Source organism: Argiope bruennichi, chromosome 6 (assembly GCF_947563725.1).
Source record: "Argiope bruennichi chromosome 6, qqArgBrue1.1, whole genome shotgun sequence".
NCBI classification, from domain to species: Eukaryota; Metazoa; Arthropoda; class Arachnida; order Araneae; family Araneidae; genus Argiope; species Argiope bruennichi.
This window is the reverse complement of record NC_079156.1, coordinates 97,117,794-97,137,325: the sequence shown is the minus strand read 5'-3', so window position 1 is coordinate 97,137,325 and position 19,532 is coordinate 97,117,794. Positions and strand designations below refer to the sequence as shown.

General features: G+C 30.8%; 2 protein-coding genes across 2 annotated transcripts; both read left to right on the top strand.

Annotated features, from left to right (window-relative positions):
- Positions 1–1,809: 1,809 nt before the first annotated feature.
- LOC129971837 (adult-specific rigid cuticular protein 15.7-like) lies at positions 1,810–5,207 on the top strand. Its single transcript, XM_056085812.1, has 3 exons — positions 1,810–1,839; positions 2,929–3,036; positions 4,722–5,207. Exons 1-3 carry the CDS (start codon positions 1,828–1,830, stop codon positions 5,205–5,207), a joined length of 606 nt encoding a protein of 201 aa, XP_055941787.1. The 5' UTR covers positions 1,810–1,827.
- Positions 5,208–12,973: 7,766 nt separating this feature from the next.
- LOC129972731 (adult-specific rigid cuticular protein 15.7-like) lies at positions 12,974–16,379 on the top strand. The gene is made up of 3 exons (XM_056086972.1): positions 12,974–13,008; positions 14,004–14,111; positions 15,786–16,379. Exons 1-3 carry the CDS (start codon positions 12,997–12,999, stop codon positions 16,284–16,286), a joined length of 621 nt encoding a protein of 206 aa, XP_055942947.1. The 5' UTR covers positions 12,974–12,996; the 3' UTR covers positions 16,287–16,379.
- The last annotated feature ends 3,153 nt before the right edge of the window (positions 16,380–19,532 follow it).

Below are 19,532 nucleotides of genomic sequence, written 5' to 3'. Positions count from 1 at the left end.
TCTCGCATTCGAAGTGTAAAGAAAGTATCGTCAAAACATTTAAACTCGAGATTTCGACTAGTATTTACGTCTGTGACCTTCTTCAGCTCAAAAAACACATTTCTGGAAAATGTTTGTCTGACTATATATCTGTCTATGACAAAGATAACTCAAAAACATTTTGAGCTAGACAGATGAAATTTAGTATACACCAAATTTGGAGATTTGTATCAAATTTTGATCAAAGTAAGATCAGAAGAAATCTGTCTGTCTAACTATTCGAATGTAATTTAACATGATAACTACAAAATAAAGAGAGTTAATAAGTTAAAATTCTCTTCACAAAATTAGCATTGTAGACGCCTTTTAAGACAAGTCGAACAAAGGGTTGAAAGTTTATCGATCTGCACTCTCATAAACACGTACAAGCGATAACTCAAAAATCCAATAATATAAATATATCAAATTTGGTATGGGATCTGATGATTACAAATGCAGTTTTGTGCCAATTTTTTTCGACCGTTTGAAAAAACACATTAAAAATACAATTTCGATTGTTGGATACTATTACCTGCATGCTAGAAAATAATCGCCAAGGAGCACACGATAGATGCAATAAAACTGCTAAATTCTCGCCAAAGATTAATATTTCGTAACTATTGCATACCAATATCATGATTTTAATGAAATTTTGTAATAGAGTATGTTAAACTGAATGCAATGCAATACTAGAACTTTATTATTTTAAGAGGTTAATTATCAATTAATTCATAAATATGAATTAAATTTTAAATTTAAATGAATGTTTATGTCTTGTAGTAAAGTAATTACAACATTCCTTAATAATTATAACAATCAATTATAGAAAATATTTAGGAAAGACAGGTAAAAAAGTAATTAAAATGAAAAAAGTTTTTTTTTGTAAAGCAAAAAATCATTATTACATTTAAAAGTAAAAAAAAAATGTCAGTTGTCTTAATGTGTAAATGAAAGCACGAAAATGAAAGATCCTAAAAATAATACAAAAAAAGTAATTGTTCATGAACATCATAAGGAAAATTAATCATTCATTCGCATAATGAAGGAAAAGTAAAAATGCTCAAATATTCATTAAAAATACTAATTCCTAATGACCTTGGTTAAAATTTTACTTAAAATCAAACTTTATTTATCAAACGCTTTAAAATTTTGAGAGTAATTTACATTTCCAAAATTTTTGATTAATAAGATAAATATCTAAATTCCAATGCATTATAAAAAGGGTCTTTATTTAATTTTTTATTTATTTATTTTTTAATTTTATTATTTACTGAAATATTTCCGTACAGTACTACTCATGCGATTGAAAAAATTATAACGTGTTCTTAAGATTGAAAACACAGGTAAGAAATACTTTGAGAAATTATGACATATAACGCCTTTGACAAATGTTAAATAACGATTAAAAAATGTTACCAAATATGCATGTGGTTTTAAACGAAAATAGGAAATTAAAATAATAATTACTCAAAAACGGCAAATATAATGATGTATAGAGAATTTAAAAAAAGGCGTTATGCATACTTGATGAAAATAAGATCACTGATATCAATATGTGCCAAAGGCAATATCCCAATAAAGACCAGTTCTAGCGAAGGTTTTCGAGAATCGTCTAATGTATACAATGAAATGAGGCGTGGTATCGAGTCGATTTGAATGAAGACATTGAAATGAACAAAAATATTTCAATAAATTCCCATCTCTTACGTATTTGATATGTAAAAATCCTTGGTGGTTCCTAGTATAAATTGGGATTGTTTCGAACAACTACTTATTCAGTTTCTTGAACTCCCCAAGAAGAAATCTAAAATGTTCGCTAAGGTAAGTCGAATTTTTCTTATTCAGTTATTTTTTTTCTGCCTTGTGTTTAATAAGTAATTTTTTTTTGATATGCGTATTATTTATTGATGGATAATTTCCAAAACTCTAACTACTTCATTAGGTAGCTGACAAATTTTCCTAATGTCAGGATACCTTTAAAACTATTTTATCTTAATCGCATTTAAAAATGTGGCTACTGAATTAAAATTAAAATTTAAAAATCGATATTTTTACCGATAAATTGAAATTTAATAGAAACTGCATTTCTGAAATAAAATGAATAAATCGGAATTGCATTTCAGAAAAAGGTATACTAAAAAGTTTAAAAAAAAAAATCTTTGCATTCAGTGTAAAACATATTCTTTATCTTTTAAAAAAATTAAATAAAAACCATTTTTCCTTGTATTTACAGTAATTGAGCATGTCTGGATTTCTTTATTGTAATATTTATTTTATATGCAAGCATAAATAGCATTCCTTATGTAATTTTAATCAGCATCATAATACAAAGTCGTAAATAATTAAAATTTGTAATTCATTTTATTTGGGAAAATGGCATAGGAAAAATATTCATAATATCAATAAAAAATATTAAAAAACCTGCAAAACTGCTTTTTTATCATAATTTTTTTTAAATATCATATTAATTTATCTTCAAGGGTCAAACAATTTCCCAATTTAGAATCTATCATTTAATTTGCATAATTTTACTATCAAAATATCAAAGTAGTATCAAATAAAGAGCATTATTTTGCATAGATTTTTAATGTAAAGCTTTTGATTGGAAAAAAAGAAGTTATAGCGAGTATATGAGTAAAGGAATTTTCATTTACAAATTATTTAATGACTTTCTTAAATGTTTTAAATTTCATAATAACATCCTTTCTATTTCCTTGTTTTAGAATAATTTATTTAGGAAATTATAAGCCTAATGAATTAATAGATATATACAAAAGACCTTTAAATATACTGTTCTCACATTTTTTGTCCTCAACACTTAGTCTTTAGTCCTTGTAATGAACATTTAATTGCTGCTTTTTCTCAATTATGGAATAAATCTTACATATGATTATTCGTTTCCTTCAACAGGTCGCTATCCTTCTCGCAGCCGTCGCTGCTGCTCAGGCTACCGTTTTGTACGGAGGACATGCTGCTTTGGTCAACACCGGAGTTAGCACTAGCGCACGATCTCAAGATGTAAGTAGTAACTTTTAATTATAATTTTTAGTAGTTTTTGCAAATTACAAAATTATTATTACCATGTTGTGGTTGTTATTTGAATCATAGGCACTTTAGTAGAAATATATTTTTCTTAATTATCTGTGATAAAATAAAATATTAACCAATCATATCTTAACCCGTTAACGCCCAGGGCACTATTTATAAGAGAGTTATATTTCTCTCCTGTGGTTAAGCTGAATACAACCCACCGTATCTTTCTTGTCTTTTTATAGTAAATGCATTCACAAATGCTTATACTGTGTTTAAACATATGTGTTTGCCTTCTGAACGCGTATATAATAAGAATTTTTTACAATTCCCTAAGCGATTTCCATTTTTCATTATTAACCATTGTCCAGATTTAAAATTTAAAGTATCGGAAATTTTAATTAGTTTCCTTTTATTCATTTTAGAAATAATGCAAGAAACACAAAAGTAACTGATATTTGCTTATATTTTAACATATTTTTAAAATATTCTAATACAAGTAAGTATTTGGAACGATTTGCTATCATTTTTTTATAATTCTAAATAAAAATCCGAAAAATAGGAGTTAAATTTTACTTTATAACTATCTTAATATAGATTTTTAAACTTAATTTGAAAAACATTTACTAAAATATATGTTTCAAATTAAGTTAAACTCTAACCAGTTACAGTTATTTCTCTTTTAAATAAAGTGTTTGACAAAATCGCACTTTGTCATCGTTTGGCGGAGCTTGTGTTGAAAAAACAGAAAAATGCCTACTCTTTATTTTTAAATAATTTACTGATAAGATTTTACTTCCTCTGAGCAATTAATTCTCATTTTTCATTATTACCAATTAACGACTCATGTTATGCCTTTCAATGATTTTTTAGGAGAAACAAGTAAAATTATTTGCGCTATGATTAAATATTAACTATGCTGCGAAGTTGAAACTAAAGTGAATTTCTGGTTCAGCCATTGGATACGCTGGGCTCGTATTTTCTAATATTTCAGCTTTTGTGCAGTTCTTAACGAAAAAATTAATAATGAAATTTTTTTAATCATTCAAATTAAAATATAAATATCGAACTTTAATAATTTAAAATAAATTTAACTCTGCTGTCAAATGAACGAAATTGCCCACATCAAACAATAATTAATTAGATTAAATTGAATTTCATATTATAATTGTTTAAACCTGTGACTGCATTATGCAATTTCAAATTTTTATTTGAAACGTTCCAGTTTTCATGAGATGATCAAAAACTGCTATTTCATGAGAAAGATTGAATTTCGATCCAAAATTACTGAATGGACAAAAAAAGAATTTATAACTTTAATTTTTAATATGCATGGATCTCTTCTGAAATTTCAATAATTAGATATTAAAAAACTACAAATTCATTCAAAGGCTCAAGAACTAAAAGCACTGATTATAAACTCTAAAGTTATTGATTTTTAAAGACGTAAACTCATGTAGACGGTTATGTAAAATAACTTTAAAACGCATCTGTTCTTATCTACAAAGCAGCGATGCATCGAACAAGCATGGTGTTTCGATTAGGATACTATAGGATACAAACATGACATTCGTAGGATACTATAACATTCGTAGGATACTATAACATAACGAAGAATATAAAAATAATTGTAAACACTTTGTTTTCTCATAATATTATTCTTCATTCTACAGGCATTCGGCAACTATGCTTTCAACTATGGAATCCAAGACGGACTCGGTGCCGCCAACTCCCGTGCCGAAGTAGGAGATGCCCACGGAAACAAGAAGGGATCTTACACCATTGCCGACATCGACGGACGAGCCCGACGAGTCGATTACGTTGCTGATGCTCTCGGATTCCGAGCCACCGTCAAGACCAACGAACCCGGAACCGCCGCCAGTGCCCCAGCAGCCGCCCTCGTCGCTAGTCCCTACGCTGGACCCGTTGCCCCAGTCGTCAACCATGTAGCCCCTGCCGCCGCTGTTGTTGGACATGCTGCCACCTACGCCGCTCCATTGGCTGTTGCTGCCCCAGTTGCCTATGGTGGAGTGATCGCACACGGAGCCACCCTTGCTGCTCCAGTTGCTTACGGTGGAGTACTCGGACATGGTCTTGGCCTTGCAGCTCCTCTTGGGCTCGGATACGGTTTGGGATATGGCAAAGCTCTCATCCATTAAGATTTATTCTCAAAATATGAAAGAAGCACTAACATGTTTTGAATAGTAAAATCAATTGAAGAAGTGTATTCATTGTTGAGAACATAAGATTATCAAATTCGCTGTGATGTGTAAATAAATTAAGAGTTTTTATCAATTTTTTTTGTTCATGTTTTTTTACAACTGTTGTTATTAAAAAGATACGTAAACGAACACTAATGTGCTAATATCCAACAGTTTATTTACAAATTACAAACAAGCATTGATCAAATGTACTATTACATATTTTAATCCTAATCCTGTTGAACCGAATATTTAATTATTACGATTAGAAAAATGATTGCGCCTTAACTTTTTTTTTAATTCAACAGAAATCATAATAAAAAGAAGTCAAGTAAAATTTCAAATTTTATATTTCTCAGTTGATTTGGATTTCACATCATATCTGCTAGATGCAATTTTTTTTCTGCCAAAAAAAATTTAGGTATTCATTAAAGTTGTGAAATTTATTTTTAAAAAAACCAATACTCTTAAAAAGTAAAATAATTATGAATTTTTCATGAGATTTGAAAAAATTTATTGAAATTTCCTTTTTTTTTTTTTTTTTCTTTTCTTTTCTTTTGTTTCTTTTTTTTTTTTTTTTTTTTTTTTTTTCGTCAAGTAAAATTTTAAACATTATATTGATTTTCATGCAGTTTTTTTCTGCCAAAAAAATGTAATGATTCATTAAAGTTGCGAAATGCATTTAAAAAAAAACAAATACTCTTAAAAAGTAAAATAATTTTGAATTTTTCATGAGATTAGAAAAATTTATTAAAATTTCCTAGTCATTTTTTTGCTTTCATTTTTTTTTCATTTACAAATTACAGCTTAATGTTTTGTTTAATTTATTCGATTTTTGCAACAAAAGAGACATTTTGTTTTACATTTTATTTCTTCTGTATTATTCGTTCTAATAAAAATCATTTATATTAGTTACATCAGATTCACAAATAATTCATAGGGAAAAAAACTTTGAGATATTATTTGGATTTATTTTAATTTTTTCTCAGTTGTTACGTTTTCTATTTAGCTTTGACTATTCAAGTAACTCTAATTTTCTAAAAGTATTCTGCAGAAAAAAAAGTTCATTCTTCTCACTTCAACGTTATTGATATTGTTTTTCTTTTTCTTTTCTTTTCATTATATTCAATATTTTTAATCCTAAATTAGCATAAATATTGCCTTTATCACTATGACGAATTTTATATTATTTTTCTTGCGCACTGATTTTTAGGATCGATCAAATTTATAAACTTGAATTAGAAGACGACGGTTCATTGCATTCATAGTTCACAATAATACTTCTACATAACTCTGTTATCAAAAATCGAAGCGATTGACCAGACTGAATAAGAAAGATTAAAAACCAGAGAATAAAGATCAAATACGAGCGAATGTAGTTCCTCTCAAATTTTCTCATATATTTCATAATAAAGGGAAATACTGTCGCTCCCTCCGTATGAAAACTGCGACGGAGTAAGCCCGACTTCTCAGTTTTTTTTTATTACACATGCAATTGAAAAATCACGGCAAAAAGCAAGTGCAACAACATAAGTTATACTTGATACTCAACCCCCAGGGGGGGGCACCTCGAAAAGAGGATGAGATGCTTCCAATATGGTGGTTGGATCTCGCCACCCTGGTCGGTATACACAAAATGGTGGGGGATCTGGCTCCTCCCATCGATGACGGGACGTACTTACTTCGGGAAGGGTTGTACCGTGGCCGGTGATGACCCTTAGGATAAATCACAGTTCCCACCAGTGTTGCTGTTGCGGCGATCCGGTCATTCAGTTTTCTTTATCCGTGTGCCTTCCGATGGGTCGGAGAGTCAGTGATATGACTTACACTTGATACTCAATTTCGATGTGAAGGGATCCCAGCAAGACGATTTTAACCAATTATGTTTTCAATAACTAGTTTTTTTTGTAGTGAGTGACAATATAAAGATTAACAAACCATTATTTAAACTACTACTATCAACTTTCACTTTATTGTACAAGTAAATTTTGGAATTAAAAATAATCAGTATCAAAATATCTTTTAAGTTATGAATGAGTACACAAAGCGCGAGGTTTAACTATTCAACACTGATTTTGATGTAAGTAATAACCTGGTGACTCTAAGGAAATTCAGTGTTGTAAATTCTAAAAATGCATTGTTTTTGTGAGATTGGCTTTAATTTTCGACAGAAAGTAAAATATTAAATTTCAACTGTGATGTAAATGAAGCACACAAATGTGTGCGCACTCAAATCTCTCTTTAATAGTGTGTATGTTTGTATGTGTACATAGTAGATGGCTCATCACAGATAGAAGTTAGTTCACGCAGAGAAAGTCAGATAGTTCATCTAATACGCTCGAATTCAATACACATGTACTATTGAATTATACACATCAAAGAAGTTTTTTTTTTTAATAGCAAAGGAAAACTAAGCAAGATATTGGCGATTTTCTGTGACAAATTCTGCAAATACTACTGTACAAAAATGATTTAGAAGCGGTTTAAAACTTGAAAAAATTATCTTTATAATGTTTTCACTTTATTTATCGTGAACTTTTTTTTCCCTGAATTTCGACAAAAAGATCTGAATACTTTTGCACAGTTTTCAACAATATATTTCACTGTAATAATGAAATTCAAACAGCTTTCCATGTTTCAACAAATTTTAAATCTTATAATATTCATCTGTTATTGAAAATTAAGGAAGAAAGTTTCAGTGAAGCTACAGTACCTAAAAAGAAAACATGCAGTTATATCACACTGATAGTTATGTTTTTAATTCCATTATTACGTCTTGAAACTTAAATGCATTAGGAAGGGTTCATTCACACCATGAACGAAACATGTTTAAGTCTATTACAATAACAAAACACGGTACTTATGTCAATCACAATTCGATTCTTATTGAGAGAAATCCTTTTTGAGATCCGTGAACCTTGTTGAGAAAAACATAAAAAGATATAGATATAGATATAGAATATATAGATATAGATTATAATTAATTTCAATCAAATAAAAGGTTTACCTGAAATAAAATATATCCATTATTATAAGTGAAACGACTGGTTTATTAAAATCAGTTGAAATGAAATGAAATTATGTTAAATCAATAAATCTATTTAATCTTAAAAAGTAATTAATATATAAATCAGCAGATAAACCGGCACAAAAATAAAATGTATGTCACATGAAAGTTCAAAATTAAAATTTAAAATAATATTAATGAATTAAATAGTGAAATAAGTTTCAAAATCCAAATTAGATCAAGAGTATACTAAACAGCATTAATATATTGTTACGAACCTATAATATTGCTACCCGGCACGAATAGAGTCATCGTAAAAAAGACCGTTGTACGATCGGTCCTGTACGTGCTGAGATCAATGAACTTAGAGCTTGGCGACAGACTTGGCGAGCATTTGGCGGCTTGGCGATAAATTTGGCGAGTTTGGCGACTAAATGGATAGTACCGGAAAGTTCGAGAACTTTCAAGATCCATCCACTAACAACCGAGATGCAGCCAGGTACGCCCTGATTGGTCAGAAGATTCTAGCCCCGCCTCCCGGAACTATAAAAGACGGGCACTCAGAAGCTACGAAGTTGTCACAATCGCAATGAGTCCTGATACTCGTCATCTCCAAATTTCGTCGAAGACGGCCACGCCAAAGTATAGACAGCAAAGCACTGTGAAGTCTCTCCTTACCGGGGATAAGCCCCTGCCAGGGCTAGGCGCCCCGTCAACCCAACCATCAAGCTACGAAGTTGTTGTTGTTGTGTGGATCGTCCGAGTCGAGTCGTGTGTATCATCGGAAGAAGTCGTGTGGATCGTAAAAAGAGGCGATGTGTGGTGAGAGTCGGAGTCGCCGACACGTAGGGGGCTTGGAGGATTAGACAGCAAGAAAGCTTCTGAACTAATGACTAGTGATTAAATGTGCTACGATTAATTGACGGTATTTGCAGCAGAAGAAAATTTTGTAACAATATTAATCAATAGTAATGGTATATTAAAAATGCATGCTGGTATTACTTTGTCTATTTTGTCTATTAAATTGACTGGTTTAATTTCACTAGCATCCCATTTATAAATAGTATTAGTAGCGTTTTCGGACGGATCCAATAAAATAAAACCTAAATAAGTTGGTTCGATTAATTCATAAAAAACACTTTTTATATGATCTTCTGTTACGTGCAGGTGAAATTTTGCTTAAGAGCTCCAACATCAAATTCCCATTATACATGTGTTAACTTGCCTTGTTTATATTTTACATTTTCACTCACATGGTGCATGTTAAAAAAATGTGCATCAATTTAAAATTTAGAACCCTTTGATCGTCTCATTAGATAATAAAAATGTGACGTCAAGCGTAATGACAGATAATATAAAGTCAGCATGTGTTAACTTTATATTCATTATTATGTTCATCACGCGATAACGATGTCATGGTAAAATCGGCACATTTGAAATCAGCATGAATTCACTCTAATGTACCATCTTGGGAAAAGTTAGCTAAACAGCTTGCAATTATCCGTAAAAGCTACAGCACAAGTGATATCGTAATCACGAACGTCCTTTCTTTATTGATAAAAACGCATATTTCATATAATTTACACTTGTTTGTTTAAAATAATTATGATAAATACAACATTTAAAAAACATATTAAGCCTCAAAAATAAAATCTTTGACAAAAGCAGATTTAAATTAAATAGGGATTATTTGCACGCACTTTTGATTGATTACGCTCCAAGCAAGCATAATATAACTTTGCTGTATTTTTAATGAACTTGTCTTATACTTTTGATTAGATTTTTTAAAAATTTATGAAATCAATATAAAATGATATTATTTCATTAGTCTGGATAAATAAAGAAAATGTTCCTCCGTTTATCTGTTATTTCTTAGCATTTCGAGTTAACGAAATGAAAGAGACTAGAAAAATACGCAATTGATGCGTGGAGATTGCATTCCCAAGGACAGAACCCTCGACGTTAGAGTCTGTAACCGCGTAACATAACCACTAGACAAAAGTGATCGCCACTGGCCGGAGGCTGTTAACTGGCTTATGAAACTACCACCACAGATGAAAGCACTTCAACTAAACCTAACATTTTCAGGTTAAATTCATAGGAACTGCTCTTTTCTCAAAAAAGTTGTTAGCTCTGATGATCGGAAAATCCGTCTATTTAACTTTCTATCGTCAATATCAAAAATAACTATGGGGAAAATAAAATTCCTATTCCGACCATTTTCACCCACTTTCAACTGCATGATCCATATATAAATTCCACACTGATTTTTTTTCATAGTATTTACATTCAATCAAAATAATTTTATTTATCGTCTTCAAAAGATAAAAATGGTTGAGCGTTATGTATATAATATACAGATTATATTTCACAAATTCTAAGAATCATAATAAGACAAAAACTGTGCAATATTTTTTCGGAAGTCATATTGTGAAAAACATTGGTAAATATTTCCATTAGCCAGTCGCAAGCGAAGAATCAAATAATGTAGAATTCCGCTAAATTTCTTACGCCAAATTCGCATTTGGTTCACAATTTGTTAGCCAAGCGCAAGCGAAAAATCCCCAAATAATGTAGAATTCCACCAAATTTCTTACGATAAATTCGTGTTTAGTTCACATTGGCGACATTTGCGCCCGGCTAACGGAAAAGTACCAAACATTGCAGAAAACATTGCATTTCTATAAAGAATCCATCTAAAATTTCAGAGTGCAACCAAGAGTTGAATTAGATATTGTATTTACTTAAAAGCAAATATAATTATAGCCAAATAATTTTTAAATGGTTGCAATAAATTAAAAATATATTTGCCCATTGTTACATGTTTTTATTTAACCTCACGTGTTTCATGGTATATAAAAAATCTTTTTTTTTTTCACTCGTACACGAAATATACAGAAAATATTGTAATTGTCAAAAAAATTGGAACTCTAAGTTTCGGACTTTCCAGAGTTTAAAAAGTGCATTTTTGGAAAATGTCCGTCTGTCTGTGACACAGATCATTTAAAAACACGTTGAGCTAGACGAATGAAATTTAGTACACTGTCTTTACCCTAAGTTTATAGATTTCTTTTAAATTTTGAACAAGATACGTTCATTGGAAGTCTGTCTAACTGGCTTTTCGGACATACGTTAACACGATAACCACAAACAAAGAGAGCTAAACTGATGAAATTTGGAACAGAGATTTTGCATCTTTAGCGTAAACATCTATCAAATTTTGAGACGATCCAACAAAGGTTTGACCGTCTTTCGGTCTGTACTCTCAGAAAAACGTAAAATGATAGCTCAAAAATACAACAAAAATATATCTCATTTGGCATGCAATTTTGTAATTACAAGTCTAGTTTTACTTCCAGTTTTCGTTTCAATCGATTGGGAAAGCGTGTCAAAAACACAAATTCAAATTTTAGATTTTTTAACCGTATACTAGAGATTAATCGCCAAAAAAAACTCGCCAAGGATCACATGACAAATTGAATAAAAATGCAAAATTCATGCGAAAATTAATATTTTGCAAATATTGCAAGACCAGTGGCATTTTAGACATTCTTTGAGATAATACATCGCAATAATTATTAGAAAGTAAGCCAGAAAGTCTTCGAAAGACCTCTCTCGCTGGGTTTTACAGAAATTAATGGTGCATGCTACCTTCGACAATACTAGGCTTTATGATTATATTTTAAGAAGTTAAATCAACTAATTGATAAATTTTCACGAAATTTTAAATTTAAACGACTGGTTACACCTTGTAGTAAACTGATTGCAAAATTCTCTAATAATCATAATAATCAATTGTAAAAAAAAATATTAAGGACTGAAAAATAAAAGAAATAATAATAAAGAAAGAAGACTTTTTGGCATGAAAGCTATTATTGTTACATTTAAGAGTAACAAAAAAATCGTCGGTTATTTTAAGGTCTAAATGAAAACACAACAATGCAATAAGGAATTGTTCACGAATATCATTAGGAAATGTAATCATTCATTAGCATAATGAATGAAATATAAAAATGTTCAAACATTCATTAAAAATACTAATTCCTAATGAGCATGATTAAAATTTTAGTTGAAATCAAACTTTATTCATCAAACACTTTAAAATGTTGAGAGAAATTTATATGTCCATGATTTTTCTTTAATAAGATAAATTTCTAAATTTCATTTCATTATAAAAAGCATCTTTGTTTAAATTAGGTCTTCCTTTTTATTATTTGCTGAAGTATTTCAGTACAGTACTATCCAGGTGGTTGAAAAAGCTGTAACGAATCCTTAAGAATGAAAAGAAGTGATTAGAAAAATTATGACAGATAACGACATTGACAAATGTTAAATAACGAGGAAAAGCGTTACTAAATATGCTTGTGGTTTTAAACAAAAATAGAAAATTAAAATAATAATACACAAAAACGACAAATGATGTTTAAAGAATTTAAAAAAAGGCTTTGTGCATATTTGATGAAAATAAGATCACTGATATGTGCCAAAGGCAATTTTTCCCAATAAGGACCAGTTCTGGCGAAGGTTCACGAGAGTAGTCTAATTAATGTATACAATGAAATAAGGCGTGGTATCGAGTCGATTTGAATGAAGGCGTTGAAATAAACAAAAATATTTCAATAAATTCCCATCTCTTACGTATTTGATAAGTAAAAATCCTTGGAGGTTCTCAGTATAAATTGGGATTGTTTCGAAATGCTACTCATTCAGTTTCTTGAACTTTCCAAGAAGAAATCTAAAATGTTCGCTAAGGTAAGTGCTCTTATTCAGCTATTTTTTATATCTTATGTTTAATAAGTACACTTTACTTCTGTTTTTTTTTTATATGTGTATTCATTTATTGGTGGATACTTTTTCAAAATTCTAATTTCATAAGGTAGTTTACGAGTTTGCTAATATCAAGACTATTTTATCTTAATTGTGTATTCAAATTTCGCTACTGAATTAAAATCAAAAATAAGAATATGAAAAATTCCTCAATTATAAGAAATTAAGGTAATTGCATTTCGGAAAAAGTTATGCTAAAAAGAAGCAAAGCCGCCTTTAAGAACTAAGTGTAAAACACATTCGTTATTGTTTTTTAATTTAGATAAAAAATCATCGCTTGCAGTTTTTAAACATGTCTGGTTTTCTTTATTGTAATATTTGTTTTATATGCAAACATGAGTTGCATGCTTTATGCGATTTTAATCAGCTTCATAATCCAAAACATAGGAGGTAAATAGCTGAAATCAACAACTTATTTTATTTGGAAAAATATTGATAATATCTAAGAAGCTAAAATCCTGCAAAAATGCATTTTTATCTTATATTTGTTTTTCAAATTATCATATTAATTTATCTTCTGATTTTATACAATTCCCCATTAGTGAATCTATCATATAATTTCCATAATTTTACTATTAAAATATCAAATAGTTTCAAATAAAGTGTGTTATTGCCCATACACTCTTAATATTTTTAATATAAAGCTTTTGATTGCAAAAAAAAGCTATAATTAACATACGAGGTTAGGAATTTCCATTTTTCCTTCTATTTCCTTGTTTTAGAATCTTTTAGTTAGGCAAATTCTTAAGTTTGATAAATTAATATGCAATTACAAAAGACCTTTAATATTTTTAGCTCTTACGTTTTCTGTCCTCAACACTTAGTCATTAGTCCTTCAATTCTTCGAATGAACATTTAATTGCTGGTTTTTGTCAATTATGGAATAAATCTTACATATGATTATTCGTTTCCTTCAACAGGTCGCTATCCTTCTCGCAGCCGTCGCTGCTGCTCAGGCTACCGTTTTGTACGGAGGACATGCTGCTTTGGTCAACACCGGAGTTAGCACCAGCGCACGATCCCAAGATGTAAGTACTAGCTTTTAATTATGATATTTTACTCTTCTGGTTTTTACTAAATTATTGTTTTCATGTTGCTATTGTTGTTTCAATCTAAGGCACATTAACTGAAAGTTGATTTTTTAATTATCTGTGATAAAATAAAACCTTAATCGATGGTATCTTAACCCGTTAACCCCCAGCGCAGTATTTATGAAACAGTTATATTTCTCTCCTGTGGTTAAGCTGAATACATCTCACCGAACCCTTCTTGTCTTTTTATAGTAAATGCATTCTCAAATGCTTATAACTCTCCATTTGGCATTTTCATTTGGCACAACTATCTATTATCCAGATTTTAGAGTTAAAGTGTCAATATTTTTTATCATTTTCCTTTCATTTATTTTAGAAGTAATGCAAGGAACACAAAAGTAACCGCTATTTATTTGCATTTTATTATATTTTAAAAATATTTTAATATATCTCTGAAAAAAAGTATTTGAAACAATTTCCCATCAATATTTTTTTTATCTTTCCAAAAAAAATTCGAAAAATTGGAGTAAAACTTTATTTTCTCGTTATCTTATTATAAATTTTTTTAATCATAATTAAAAAGATATTTACTAAATTCTATACTAACCAGTTATTGTTATATATCTTCTAATGATTGATTCATTAGATTTTAATGGCTCAAAAGCCAGACATGGCCACGCTGCGCCAAACGTATATATATCTTCTAAATAAAGTTTTAGACGAAAACGCATTCTGTCATCTTATAGCAGAGCTTTTGTTGAAAAAACAGGAAAGTGTATACCCATTATTTTTAATTCATTTACTGGTAAGATTTTACTTCCTTTGAGCAATTAATTCTAAGATTCCATCATTATCAATAAACGAATCATTTTATACTTTTCCATTATTTCACGGGAGAGAAATGAAAGATTATTTGCAGGGTGAATAGATATCGCAGACATTAACTATGCTACGTGAATCTTAATCTAAGTTATGTAATTTCACATTTTTTAAAAATAAATTACTGGTTCAGTTATTGGATAGGTCAGGCTCGTATTTTCTACTATTTCAGCTTTTGCGCAGCTCTTAAGGAAAAAATTAATAATGATTTTTTTTAAAATTATTCCAATCAAAATAGAAATATCTACATTTATGATTTAAAATAAATTTAACTCTGCTGTCAAATGAAATAAATTAGCTTCAACAAAAAATAATTTATTGGATAAAATTTAATTTCATATTTTAATTATCTAAGTTATGTAATTTCACATTTTTTTAAAGAAATGTTTCAGTCTTCATGAGATGATCAAAAACTGCTGTTAATGAGCAAAATTGAATTTCGATCTAAAATTACTCATTGGATAAAAAAAGAATTTCTAACTTTAATTATTTAATGTACGTGCAACTCTTCTGAAATTTCATTAATTAGATAAAAAAAAAACCTTCAAATTCATTCAAAGACTCAAGAAAAAAGCACAGAGCATAAATACTCAAGTTAATGATTATTTAAAAGGTTAATTTATGCGGGCGGCTATGTAAAATATCTAAAAAACCCATCTGTTACTGTCTGCATACGTGCGATGCATGCAAACAAACATGGTGTTCTGATTTATATTGGATACCATAAGTAATGAAAAATATAAAAATACTTTCAAAGTAACATTTCTCATAATATTATTCTTTATTCTATAGGCATTCGGTAACTATGCTTTCAACTATGGAATCCAAGACGGACTCGGTGCCGCAAACTCCCGCGCCGAAGTAGGAGATGCCCACGGAAACAAGAAGGGATCTTACACCATTGCCGACATCGACGGACGAGCCCGACGAGTCGATTACGTTGCTGATGCTCTCGGATTCCGAGCCACCGTCAAGACCAACGAACCAGGAACCGCCGCCAGCGCACCAGCTGCCGCCCTCGTAGCTAGTCCCTACGCCGGACCTGTTGCCCCAGTCGTCAACCACGTAGCCCCTGCTGCCGCTGTTGTCGGACATGCTGCCACCTACGCCGCTCCATTGGCTGTTGCTGCCCCAGCTGTCGCTGCCCCAGTTGCCTATGGTGGAGTGATCGCACACGGAGCCGCCCTTGCTGCCCCACTTGCTTACGGTGGAGTGCTCGGACATGGTCTTGGCCTTGCAGCTCCTCTTGGACTCGGATACGGTCTTGGATATGGAAAAGCTCTCATCCATTAAAATCTCTTTTTAATTACAAATAGATAGAAATTAATTACGAACAAAGATCAGTTTTATTTGAAAAGTGTATTTATTGCTGAAAACATGTGAAAGTCTATTTTATTCTGATGTATAAATAAAAAAAATACATTTGATGTTATTTCTGTTTTAATTCTTTTTATGGTATATGCATCAATACAGAATTTTAAAAGTTCCTTTTTTTCTGATATCAATATACAGTCTTACAGATTTAATTAAGAATTTATTTATAGAATATTTAAGTACTACAAATGACATTAATTACTCTTTGAAATTCTTTGATTTGACAAAAGTTATATGAAGAGATCAGAAACAATTTTGATTAAAATTGCAAAAATTAATCAATGACTTTCAAAACTTAGGTGGGGGGATTAACTTTTAAGAATTTATATGCAGAGTTATTCAAAAAGAAAAAAGAAATTCAAAATATTTATTTCTAATGAATAGCAGCAGACGCAGACAGATACATCACTGTATAGAGAAACGTTAAAAGTTTTATTTTTTTGCATACATAAACTCAGTAAAAATGGGGGTATTATCTTTTTTGCAAACAGAGGTGGTAGCAGAAGTTTATAGACGGATGGGCAGGACAAATCCAGCAACAGAGCAAACACAATTTCTTTAATTTGACTACAAAATAACCAATAATAATTCATTTTATATTAAATTAAAGAAAATTAAGTAATATTTAGCATTTTTTATTTAAGATACTAACCTTTCCTGTGAAAAATCTACGAACTTAACGTCATCGACATCCATCGCATCAATTTCTTAGTCGGATGACTAAAAATATCTGATAAATTTCGACTTCTTATTCACCTGCCAACTTTTCGGTTATATTTCTGAATGTAATATATCCGCTTAAACCTTATGCAGATATTTCGATTATTTTCAATATATTAACTTTAAGAAAGTTTTTAAATTATTCGCTAATTTCCAGCTCACCACAACTCTTGCCAGTGAAGCTCTCAACTCTTTCCGATGGGGAGAGGCAAGCGGTTACCAACAGAAAGATAATTGCACCCTTGATAACGCCACCTTTGTTTATGAGAAAATGGCAATATCTTAGAAAATTTCGTTTTATTTGCTACAGCATGCAAAGAGTGAACAACAAACAGCTTCTTTGTCTTCAACAAATTTAGAAATGGTGTAAGAAATTCTTAAAAGATTATTGCACTTCTAAAGAGAAAAGCTATGACCATCCTCGCGCGTCAGATGAAACTATTGAGTGTTGTCAATCTTATGTTATCACAGGAAATCCGAAAACCAAAAAAAGCAGCGATCTAAGAGTTTTGCAGAAAACGGTGCAGCATTTGCTTAAAATCTACGCCTAATATTCTTCGAGATTTGCAAGATCGGATTGTTACAGTAATGAGTTCAACAGCGAGGAATCGCAACTTACTTCACATATGATTAAAATAAACTGCCGATTCATTGCTTTTCACATAACAAATGGAACTCATGGAGAATGACTGAAATGAAACCTTGACCTTTCCTCTATCTAGTTATGCATCTCTATCCATTTACATTCATTAGAAATGAATATTTCAAATCTGCTCCTTCTTTTTGAGTAACTCTTTTTATATATTTTAGATGTTGTTTTCTTTTTTGGATTTCTTTCCGTTACAAAAGTAATAAGATTCAATCTGTATCTAAAAAAGTTAGTAAAAGCCCATAATTTTTCAACATAATGTAAACATAAAAATACCTTCCTTAATATAGCGTTTTTTACTTTCCGTATACGAAGTATAGAGTAAGTATTGTAATCGTGAAAAATTCGAACTCGAGATTTTGACGAATCTCAACGTTTTGAACCACCCTGAGTTCGAAGAACACCTTTTTTAAAAATGTCTGTCGGTCTGTGACAAAGAAAACTTGAAAATGCTTTGAACTGAGTGGGTGAAATTTAGTATACGGTCTTTACAACAAATTTGTAGATTCTTATCAAATTTTCAGCAAACTCCTCTCAGAAGAAATCTATCTGTCCAACTGTTCGAATTAACAAGATAACTATGATAACTACAAAACGAAGCGAACTAGATACATTAAATTCAGTATATAAATTTAACATCTAAATTATAGACACCTATTGAATTTTGATCCAAACCCAACAAGAGGTTGACCGTCTGTCGGTCTGTACTTTCAGATAAATTTAGTATTTGATTTTGTGACTAAAAGTTTAGTTCTGTGTCAAATTTTTGTTTCAGTAGATTGGGAAACATGCATATAATACACAAATTCGTTTTTCATATACTTTTAACGGAATTCCAGGGTTCAATCGCCAAAAACATCGCCAAGAAGGACACGATAGATACAGTAAAAATGCTAACTTCACGCCAAAGATTAATACTTCGTAACTATTGTATGCCAATGCTATGCAAAGCATTCACTGGCATAACCCCTTTATTAGTCAATATGCGAAAAAATTTTAGGAAGACCATTTACACATGCTTTAGTTATCTCCATGCTTATGCTTTCTTTGATGCAACTATTTTTATTATTACATATTTTGTCTCAGCATGATTAAAAGAATTAAACTTGCATCTGTATATCTCAATCAAAACGCATCACTGGTGAAAGCAGTTCATCAAAAAAAACTTGCTGAATTTCTCGTAAAATAGCCAAGATTTTATTATATTTTTAAGTTTTTTTATTATAATTCTTAAATGATTTTTATTTTATTTTATTCACATTTGTCTTCACTATTTTATTAATATATTCAACAAAGTCTATTTTATTTCTTCTCTTTTTTCTTATTCTACACGGAGTGTTCGAATGAGAAGGTACGAAGCGACACTGTGGGTATAAATGGAGACTTTATTCAAAGTATACACCATACGCTGAGCACAACAATCCCATTGATTAACTTACAGAATGATTTCTTGTTCCCATAATTCCTGTGGCCATGACGAGACCCAGTCCTTCACAGCATCATTGAGTTCTCCGTCAGCGTTGAAGCGCTTCCCTTTCAGATGTTTTCTCAGGGGACAAAACACATGAAAATCCCAGGGAGACATATCCGGGCTGTAGAGTGGATGTCGAGCTGCTCCCACCTGAACTTGACCAGTTCCGCGTGTGTGACCCTGGTGACGTATGGACGCACGCTATCATTCAGCAGAACCACAACCTCCGTGAGTAGCCCCGTTTTTTTTGTTCTTGATGGACCTGCGTATTCTTCGGAGTGTCTCACAGTACACATCGAAGTTAATGGTTCTTCTGTGCTACAGG

Coding starts and splice junctions, on each gene's coding strand:
- LOC129972731 (XM_056086972.1), top strand. Junction 14,112..15,785: donor CCAGCGCACGATCCCAAGAT/GTAAGTACTAGC, acceptor TTTATTCTATAG/GCATTCGGTAACTATGCTTT.
- LOC129971837 (XM_056085812.1), top strand. Junction 3,037..4,721: donor CTAGCGCACGATCTCAAGAT/GTAAGTAGTAAC, acceptor TTCATTCTACAG/GCATTCGGCAACTATGCTTT.